At 40.8% G+C, this 10,689-nt stretch overlaps 1 protein-coding gene across 2 annotated transcripts in view; it reads right to left on the bottom strand.

Moving 5' to 3' along the window:
• Tmem87b (transmembrane protein 87B) overlaps positions 1-10,689 on the bottom strand; it is a 51,027-nt gene that overhangs the window by 11,612 nt on the left and 28,726 nt on the right. The window contains exons 10-14 of one of the 2 annotated variants that reach the window (XM_005365653.3): positions 10,413-10,506; positions 8,655-8,726; positions 4,813-4,921; positions 4,677-4,735; positions 2,233-2,336 (exon numbers count right to left, since the gene is read on the bottom strand). In XM_005365653.3, the coding sequence (XP_005365710.1) occupies positions 2,233-2,336; positions 4,677-4,735; positions 4,813-4,921; positions 8,655-8,726; positions 10,413-10,506 (438 nt within the window). Of the gene's footprint in view, positions 1-2,232; positions 2,337-4,676; positions 4,736-4,812; positions 4,922-6,910; positions 6,983-8,654; positions 8,727-10,412; positions 10,507-10,689 lie in introns of both variants that reach the window. The other variant, XM_026788460.1, reaches the window with a different exon arrangement.

Here is a 10,689-nt window from a genome sequence, read left to right on the forward strand (position 1 = left end):
CAGGGTTTCTCCGTAGCTTTTGGTTCCTGTCCTGGAACTAGCTCTTGTAGACCAGGCTGGCCTCGAACTCACAGAGATCCGCCTGCCTCTGTCTCCCGAGTGCTAGGATTAAAGGCGTGCGCCACCACCGCCTGGCTCCCTAGAGGGATACTCAAGAAACTCAATAGTTCTCTCCTTGGAGAAGAAGGTAGGCAGGAGAAGGTGGGAATGGCCGCCACCACAGTCCAAAATACAGATTTCTGAACTGGAACTCAGTCCTGTGCCATTCAGTCCCACTCTCCCTGTCCAGCTTTCCTGAAATAAAGAATAGGCTGAATACCTTGACTCTCAAACTGCATACCTGCCTGTCTAAGCATCAGGTCAGTGCTCTAGAAGTTTCTGGCTCTGTGGATCCTGGATTTCAGATTAGGATGTTTAGTCAGTAAAATTTATGCAAATATTCTAAACTAAAAGCACTTGCAAGAATGTGGGATAAGAATGCTGCACCTGAACACAGTAGAGCAGGTTCTGATGGTGCAGGTGTGGGCGAGCTGACCCTGAGGATGTGAAAGCAGGAGATCTGGCCCCACCCCTTGCTCACTGCTGCAAGGGTGAACTAGCTAGGGCAATGGGGGAGAGCTCACCTGGTGGTGAGGATAGGGGAGAACTGGCGGGCAAGAACCAGGGTTGACTTGACCTACTTCAACATCTACCACCCATAATCTGCTGGAGCATGTGAAGGGGCCTGACCCACAGAACCAAAGCCACAGGATCTCCACAACACAGGGCAACAACAAGATATCCAAGAAGAGTACTAACGAGGGCCCAGCATTGATAGTACAGCAGAAACCAGGGGCCTCGAATCAGATCAAATGACTCTTTGCAACAAACACTTGCAAGTAAAGATATATGGACGAAGGGGTTTACTGTGTGACACACTCTGTTCACACAGCAGCGTCCATGAAGAGATTTTTATTTTTTTTCTTTTTTTCTCTCTCTTAAATTGTTTTATTTTGAGGGGAGTTATAGGGGCGGAGGGTGGGTGTGAGGGGATAGGAAAATGAATGGGATCAAGATGCATGAAGTGAAAGACACACGGGATAAATAAACAAAAGAAGGAAAACATGCTGCCCCTGCCATACTAGCTATACTGCATACTTTGCTGACTTCTATGTACCATGACTTTTCTCCCCATCTCAATCTTTCGCTGTTTTATTGCTATTTTAAAGCTTTTCCATAAATTCTGGCTCTTCACAGAATCTGTTTAGTTTTGTTTTTCGAGACAGGATTTTTCTGTGTAGCTTTGGAGCCTGTCCTGGAACTTGCTCTGTAGACCAGGCTAGCCTTGAACTTACAGAGATCTGCCTACTTCCATCTCCCGAGTGCTGGAATTAAAGGCACCACCACCGCCTGGCTCTTCATAGAGTCTTTATCTTCCTCCTGGACTGCTTAATGCCTCTTACTGTCTTCCATTTGCTATGCCTGTTTTCTCACTTAACTATACAGCTGCTTAAAAACAAAGTACTTCCCAGCAGTCTCCATGTGTGTGGGGTCCCTGCAAGCATCAAGACCAGCAGGGACCCCACACACATGGATCTGTGCGAGGGAAAGGATGAAACTTGGGTCAGCACCACTTTTTAGTAGGTGGCAGGTCAAAACTTAAGGAGTCTGACCTTGAGGTTTCTTTTTCTTACACATTTAAGCACAGTAAAACTTTGGGGGAAAGTCTCCATGTAACAATTAACACAACAAAGCTTCAGGAATGGCTATATCAAAACTCCCTAGCAAAGCATACCTCTATAGGAAAGCACCTGTGATCTTTGCAGTAAGAATGACTTCTATTGATAGTTAGGGCAAGGGTGTAAGGAGGAAAGACCTGTAATAAGTATAAGGGGAACTTTTATTGTTGAAGGATGCAAAGTACATGAGGCCTCTTTCATGAGGAAGGGTTCTATTCACTGAGAGACAAAGTTCAGGATTAGGGTTGAAACAGTTTAGGATTTTGGAGGACTCAAGTAAAGGCTGGATCCACAGAATAGCAAAAGATCACCAGGATGTTTGACAACATCCACTCCTACCTTCCAGGTGAATGAACAGGCATCATTTCCTTCCCTTGGGGGAAAAATAAAAGGCCTTTGTGTTTAACAGTTTTGGATTTCCTAATGCTTTCTGGGAGCTGTGCCTCCTAAGGTTCTCAACAGCACGGAAGGTAGCTAACAAATGCCTCCGAGTCATAATTCCCTGTGTTGTTACCTCTGATTATTTGCTGATGGCCTCCATAAGAACATGATCACAATAAGGATGAGTGAAAAGAGGAAGCTCCAAAATGCATCATCAACCCAGAGCTCCATCCAATCCTAGAACAGGATGATCCAAACATGAACTGTCAACTTTCTGTTAAGTGTGCAAATATCCATTCAAAGAATACATAGGAGTACTGAGATCTCTCCAGCCTGTCTAGCAAGAAAACATGTAATAATCTTTTTCTAAGGAAATCTATGCTGTAAGCATTGTTTCTAAAGGTAATATACATAATTCCCTTCACAAACAGATTTAAGAAAAAAAAATCAAAAAATGTAACTTCAAGCAGAAAATTTCAAGAGGGAAATATGCCAACCAAAGTTCAGTTTCTTTCCTTCAATTGTCTCTTACACGGCAGCAGATGAGGGCACCTGGCCCATTGTGAGTACATCTGTGATCTCAAGAAAGAGGTTCTGAGTGAGAACTGAGATGAAGTAGGGGGCATCTCTCCAAAGCCAATGCTAAGTGTGATATCAAAGCAGCACCCCACCTTAGGTGTGTAGTTCTCTTCGGTACAGAGCCAGGCTGGGGTGTAGCTCTGTGAAGCAGAGCATGTGCAAAAATGCCCCAGATGCCATCTCTAGCACCAAAAGGTAAAAAGAAAGAAAAAGGGAGAAAGGAGGCACAAAATTTCTTTTCAAATACATAAAAAGAAGTTCAGAAAAGGGGATAACAAATCTGAGGAACTTGCTCAAATATTTATTTATTTTTGGTATTGTGATACAGGCTCAAATATAAATTCAAGCCCAGGCTGGCCTTGAACTTCTGATCCTCCGGCCTCCTCCAGCTCCTGAAGCTGGGATTACAGGATTGTTCAACTACTGAGAGTTTATATGGCACTGGGATTAAACCCAGGGTTTGTTCATGTGAGACAAGCATTCTACCAACTGAGATCCACCCCTAGTTTCAGAGTTATTTAAAAGAGAAAAAACTTTTGATAACTCTACAAAAAATAAGTCAAAGTAAAAGGGAAAAACCCAAGAAAATTATTACTTTACAAACTAAATTCTTTGAAATTCTACAACAGTATAATTAAAAACAATAACTGCTTGAATAATTAATTTAAACACTTTAATAGTTTAATTAACCATTGATTTTTTTTGTCAGCTTAGTGGCTGCATATCAGTCTACTCATATTTTAACTATCGTCTGCAGCCCCACAGTCGCTCAGTCAGCACCCCATCCGTCACTCAGGCCAAGGCATAACAGAGCTTCCTGTCTCACAGCCCTGGCTCTTCCAAGGCCACGATATGTGATTTAAATTAAGTCTCTATCATTCTATTTATCAATAAGACTCAGGAGTCAAAGGCTGGGGTAAAAACTTGATAGCTAGGAGAAGCTGAGTAACAATTAGCTAACCCTATTTTAGGCCAGAGATGCCACAAGAGACGGTTGAGAGATGCCACTCTTCCCTCTTCCCAGAACCAAAAGGTTCCAGTCCCTACCCTTTCCTTTCCAAGTATCTTTTCTATCCAAATTTTGGCTTCTCAAAGGCCAATTTCAGAAAGCCATTCGCTGGTTCTGCCCCCTGATTTAGAGCATAACTTTATTGGGCAGTCTCAGGAATGTTAAGAGTGTGATCAAAATAACCCACATTTCCCCCTTTTGTCTAAATAAAAAGACAGGTCTCTTCTGGTGTCTCTGGCCAAAATACAAGGCCAAGCTTGTTGTTACTCAGCCTTTCTATGCTGGCAGGTTTTACCCCAGCCTTTCACTCCTGAGTCTTATTGATAAACAGAATGATAGAGACTTAATTTAAACCTACATATTGCAGCTGTAAGAAGGCTTAATTTAAACCTACATAGTGCAGTCAGAAAAGTAGAACCAGAAGCCCTGCCAGGCCACAGCCTGAGTGGCTGGTGGGGCACTAAGGGAGCTGTGGAGCCACTGATAATAATTAAAATATCAGTAGATTTATGTGCAGTCACTAAGCCTACAAAAAAATCATTTGGCATCCTACATTGGATGCCATAAGTAACGAGACTTTGTCTGTCTCTCCAGCCAGCTCCCAAATAATAATATAGAGACTTCTTTTGAGTTATAAAAGCTCAGTCTTGTCTTAGGATTGTTCCTAACTAGCTCTTATAACTTAAATTAACCCATTTATATTAATCTATGTTCTATCGCATAGCATTACCTCTTTTCCACCTTGAACCTCCTGTGTTCTTCTCCATGTCTCCTGGCATCTCCTGTGTACCTAGATTCCTTCTCCTCTTCCTTTCTCTCCCCTATAAATCCCACCTATAACTCCTGCCTAGCTATTGGCTGTTCAATTTTTTATTACACCAATCACAGCAGTATACCTTCACACAATGTACAAATACCACATAACAAACCACTTTAATTATCTAGCCAATGATTTAATTAAATTTTAAAATACTTAAGATTTTACTTACTGATTGGCATTTTGCAATCCTGAAGGTCTTTGTTGTCCACACCATAAACACTATAGAAGCTGAAAGACAAAGTCACCTTTGAAAGAACATACAACACTGAAATGGGTTGTTTTAGAAAGAGGCACAGATAGCTTACCTAGCACAGCAAAGATGAGTGTATTTGTAAAATGCCTATACAATGAAAATTTCACTGTGTTCTTTCTTAGCCTTAGAGTCTTCATAGTCTGTGCCAAACTTATAAAAATGTGAAAAACTAGTTAAGGAAAAACATGGAAAATGGCAAAGTATAGTTAAAGAAAATATAGTAAGAACCTTAAACTATAATCCCAAACACAGCAGTGCTAAATACAACTCTTAAAACAGAACACAAAAAATGAATCTTAATCTATACCATTCTAAAATTATAATTAATTACAGTTTTCTATATAAAATTTCCATTGTCTAAAATGAATAAACAGACTTTAAGAAAAAGGCAAGAAAACCTGTGATGTATTCCTGTGAAACAGGACAGTGTAGTGTACGCAGTCAAAGCAGAAACCCTAGCTAAGACACCTCTTGCTACCTATGACACCATTTCTGTTGCTTTCTTGTTTTCTTTTTCTAGTTGGTTCTTATGTTATTCTCTAAATAGCCATAATTGAGGAGTCAGAGCATCTATCAATTCCTTTTTATAAATTAAAAAACTGACAAAAGAAGCCTGAGTTTAAGGAGACATCCCTTGGAAGGACAAGGGCATGTAAGCTATTCAAGCAACTTAAAGGCCAGGGAGAAAAGACCTGTGGACGGAAGGATGCAAGCACAGGGAGTTGGCCGGGCACAGTGACAACATACAAGTCCTTCCCGGGGGGGCTGATGGTTCTCACGAGGCCCTTTAAAGAGGTAGGTACGTGTTCGGGCTGACAGTGGGTTCAAGGATCGTTGGAGGGAAAAGTCTTTAAGTTTGGTAAAGTTAGTATTTTGTCTTGATTAGACAAGAAAACAGAAAGTTTAGCTAATCATTCATAAGGCAAAGCATGGGAATTTGGAGGGTCTGGGTCTGGCTTAGTCAGCTAAAGCAGGAACATCCTGGACCAAGTCCTATGGAAAGGGACAATAGCCTTTTCCAGAACACAAATGGTTGAGAGAAGATTTTTTTTTAAATATTTATTTATTTATTATGTATACAATATTCTGTCTGTATGTCTGCAGGCCAGAAGAGGGCACCAGACCTCATTACAGATGGTTGTGAGTCACCATGTGGTTGCCGGAAATTGAACTCAGGACCTTTGGAAGAGCAGGCAATGCTCTTAACCTCTGAGCCATCTCTCCAGCCCTTGAGGGAAGATTTTGCATTGGTTGCTTTCCAAGAGTATCAGGCTCAAGTAAGGCTAATACTATCCAGAAAGAGGAAACAGAGAGATTTCCTTGCTGAACCCTGAGGTCAGCAGAGGCCTGCAGGTCTCTGCTCACGCAGTTGAATTCCTCCTTGGGGGCACACCAGGGGCCTTTATTTATGAACCAGATACCAACAGAGAGCAGGGCAAGCTTTGAATTTGTACCTCTTTAAAAGACTAAATACTTCAAAAAGCTGAGTGGTGGTGGTACACACCTTTAATCCCAGTACTTGGGAGGCAGATGCAGGCGGATCTCTGTGAGTTCAAGGCCAGCTAGAGAAACCCTGTCTCAAAAAAAAAAAAAGACTAGATATTAAAAAAAAAAAGTTTTCGTTCAATCATTCTAGATATCCAATACTTTTACAATAAAAATTTTCCCCTTTATTTCTTAAAAATTTTAGTTAATTAAAAAATGTTCTTTGAGAAAGGGTCTCACTGTGTAGCCATGGCTGGTCTGGAACTCAGAGATCCTTCTGCCTGCCTCCAAGTGCTGGGATTAAGATGTGTACCACTATGGCTGACAAGATCAGCTTCTAAAGTAACACACTCCAATCAAGTAGGCCCTACTGTGAGACCCTACAAAATGCAAACACACTGTACTCCTTAAACACATCGGATGAAACAAACAAATCTGTTCTTGTTAGATCATCCAAAGGTGTTCTTTAAGCCACAGGGTTAAAAATATCAAAAGTAAATTTGAAACTGCCTAAGCCTTTACTTACCAAGACACTGTTTAATTGGGTCAAGTTTAACTCACCCCACCGCTACCCCCTGCAGAAGAGAAAGCAGTGATGAAAGTGCACAGGCTCCACAAGGTGGAGAGAGCCAGGGGAGCATGCTGCTGCAGTAAGAAAAGGATATCCACCAGCACAAGCCCGAGTCAAGGAGAGAGAGAGGCAGGCTGGCCAGAAGAACAAGATCAGAGTCATTCGCCTGCAGCAAAACAGCAAAACAAATAACCAAGCAGCAAAGGGGGTATGGGGAGACATAAGAAAGACTACCAACTTTGAATTTCTGTCAGTTAAGATTCTTACAGGATTAACTGTTTTTGTGTTAGGTTCATCAAAATCAAAGAGAGCAAGGTCATTGCCCCAAACCATCAATTTCGTATTCAGCCCTGCTTACATCTGTTTATCATCCATAACCACCCAGGACACCGACTTCTTACTTTACAGTGGTAAACATGACCAAACAGCAGGTGACAGAAAACTTGGCAAATTCAGATTCAAAGGAAAGGGCTATTATAGTAACTTATTTCTGGTCACCATTCAGTACTGTACAGGATAATTTTAATTTCTGAATTTCTTTATGACTGAGTAAATTAAACCTGTCTCCTTGCTTTTCCTACCTCTCCACTCTGTTGACTCACTGTACAGGAAGGTAATGAAGTCAATGCTGTCCAAAGGCGATAGCCTGCCCATATTAACACAGAGATGGGATCAAAAAAATACAGAGCTTTTTCCTTGAAAATTTCTGCCAGTTATTACATGAATGTTTTCCCAATGAATCACCCTGTGGAGGGTTAAGAAGAAATCTTTGGGATATGTATCTGTAAGTCCCAAGAGAAAACAGCACATTTTGTTATTTGTTTGTTTTGGGACAGGGTCTCTTTAAGCAGCCCCAGCTGTCTTTGAACTCTCTTTGAAACTCAGGCTGGCCTCTAACTTAGAGATCAGCTGCCTCTGCCTCCCAAGTACTAGTATTAAAGGCATATACCACCACACCCGGCTACAAAATTCTTCTGGATGAGAAGTCTGAAGTTCAATTGCTTAATGCAAGGGCATATTCCCTGACTTGTCAAAAACTCCAGGCACAAACTACTTTAGAAAATAGGTAATTCCAAGAGACAGCCCAGGGTCCTTTCTAAATACACAGTGGCATAGGACAAGCCATTAGGGCAGCGATGTATTGCTGAGGGCGGGGTTGCTCCATCTCTACTGTAGCTCTATCATCCTAATTCCAGAGGTGTCTATTTCTTCTGTTGGTTCTCCACAGGAAGGCAAGCATCTCTTAAGAAGCCACAGCAGAGGCTGCAGAAGACCCATCGTTACATCATTTACATCTTTTGTTCCATCTTTCCCCATGGCCTCATCTGCCATAATCCCCCCACCATATTTACATGTAAAAATCTAATCTGGGACATTCTGCCACTGTCTCCTTTAGCTTTACACTTCCAACTATGCTTTCCCCTCAATTCTCTTCCTACTTACTCAACCATTTCTGTGAAGTCTTTACTTTTATTGCCCGAGTTTTCCTCTTGCCTCTATTCTCACACCAACACTCTAAAATGGCAATTTCTCCTGCTGTATTGTTCCAGTGAAGTTACATATTTGTCTCTATCAGGCGTGAATTCTGTAAATGCAGACAATATTCTCTATTTGTGCCTCACTGTGTCAGGTGTACACTGAGCACTTTTATTTAGTGAACTAACAGAAAAATAAAGACATTTCTATCTGGGGAGTTACTACTTTCTTGCCTTTAAAAACTACTATATTGAGAAAACAATAATGCACAATTATATTTCATTCCACCATTATTATAAATTAAAAGTAATCTAATTTTAATAATACCACAAACTATTTGGGGAGGACATGGTAAAGGATATGAACCACACAAAAATGGAGTCAATAACTGCTAAAATAATGTCACTCAAAACAACAGCTAAATGTTTAGAACCCTGAAAGATAAAAGTAGGGAAGGTCTAAATTTACACATGATTCACTGCAGTGTATAAGTATCACCTGAAGATAAACAATTTTGCTTTTTATCACCTACATGGAATATCATTGATATTAAATATCATTAATACATGATATTAAATATCATGGAAGACTTTATAGCTTGATGGAATTGTGTTTAGCAAACAGAAATCATCTGTTTTGGGAAAACCAAATGTAATTTCTTACCAATTTATTTCATGCTGGAATTAAATAGACTGGCAAATAATAATAAAAAAAAATGCTTGCCATGCCCCAATCTCACCTGGACCTGCCATTTCAATGCTCCTCCTCGTCATACCAAACCTAGAGCTGATCCTATGAAAGGAACAGACTCCTGCCCTCCCTTGATGGTAAAGGCATACACTCATGTAAAAAAGTCAAAGTAAAGGTAGGATATTATGTGGAAAGGGAGGAACAAACTATAAATTAGATACCTGTTTCAACAGCTACATTGAAAACAGCCAGTATCTAAAGTGTTGGTTATGTAAATGTTAAAATGTATAACACTAATTTATATGCAGGGTATTATTTTTCCTATAGTCTTTTTAGTAAAGACTAATTTTCTATGAATTATATGTTTACATATATATTTAATCATAGAGGAGGCTAGCCAGGTGTGGTGGCACAGACCTTTAATCCCAGCACTCAGGAGGCAGAAGCAGGTGGATCTCTGTGAGCTCAAGACCAGGCTGGTCTACAAAGAGAGTTTCAGGACAGGCAGGACTGTTACACAGAGAAACCCTGTCGCAACACAGACACACACAAGGGATTCTTCATGATTATGAAAAGAAACAAATATACTCAAAGAATAAAAGAACAGGTTTATAACACGGAATGCAGATACATCAGGATAATGGAATGAGGCTTCTTACTGCTCAAAAATGTCCTCCTTCAAGAGCCAAACAAAAATATGTGAGGGAAGCTCACGTTAACTGCTCTGTGCAGTGATCTGAGCTACAAACTGGATTCAATACATTTTGGGTAAGATGTAAGTCTATGAGTCAGGTAAACCCCAGTAAGCTTCTCAATTCAGCTTCCCAAGAACTCAAGCTCCTTTCACAGGAGCAGTTCAGCTAGTTTTGCTTTTCTCTTAGGGGTTTTCAGAAAATAAAATCCAACACTTCCTCAGAGGACAAGTGCTACTGCCCACATGACCACAGTCTTCCCTGAACATGACCTCCTCCTGGTTCTTCCAACTATAGGAAGCGCTGACTCCCTAGAGAGTAAACCCAGCTAGAGCAAAGTTAGAGCCAAATGAGAGGAGGGATGCTTACATGAGTGAAGGGAATAATTCCCTTTCTGCTCATTTGATCCATTTCTAAGCCCAGGATTAAGAAAGATATGCCTGTGTTCAAACTACGTCAGGGCAGAAATAGACACCCTTAATAATGACCATAGACGTAGACGTTTCTGGAAGGAGCTGCTTCCAAGGATGCTAATCAGTGCTTCCACTGTCCACTTTTAGAAAGCTCTCTGGGCTCTTCCTTCACCAATTATTAAAAAAAGACTATTCCATCTGAAAAATAATCAAATTGGAACTCTCTCATACATTTTTATCTTAAAAACAAAGAGATATTAAGAGACTAAGTACAATTTCATTCCATAGCAACAAAAAGGGATGATTGGGTTAATGTGGCTTTTACCCCAATGACTCTCATGATGCCTTCAATGGCTGCAAAGATCAAGTAAAGCAGTCCCAGTCCGATCACCCGGTGCATGACTGTTCCTAATCGAGGCCTAGAATAAGCAAGAGAGAAAGCATGGGTAAAGGAGAGCACATCTGAACACAGAACTCACAGAGAGCACTATTTAGTTACATGGCTATGCCTGGAACTCTGTGGGGATAAGTCCAGCCCCTTAGGGGGCATGTTCGCCTCGGGCTAATGTTTACCTATAAATCTGGCTAGTGTGCTCTGGCTA

The sequence above is a fragment of the Microtus ochrogaster genome, unplaced genomic scaffold (assembly GCF_000317375.1).
Source record: "Microtus ochrogaster isolate Prairie Vole_2 unplaced genomic scaffold, MicOch1.0 UNK3, whole genome shotgun sequence".
Lineage (NCBI taxonomy): Eukaryota > Metazoa > Chordata > Mammalia > Rodentia > Cricetidae > Microtus > Microtus ochrogaster.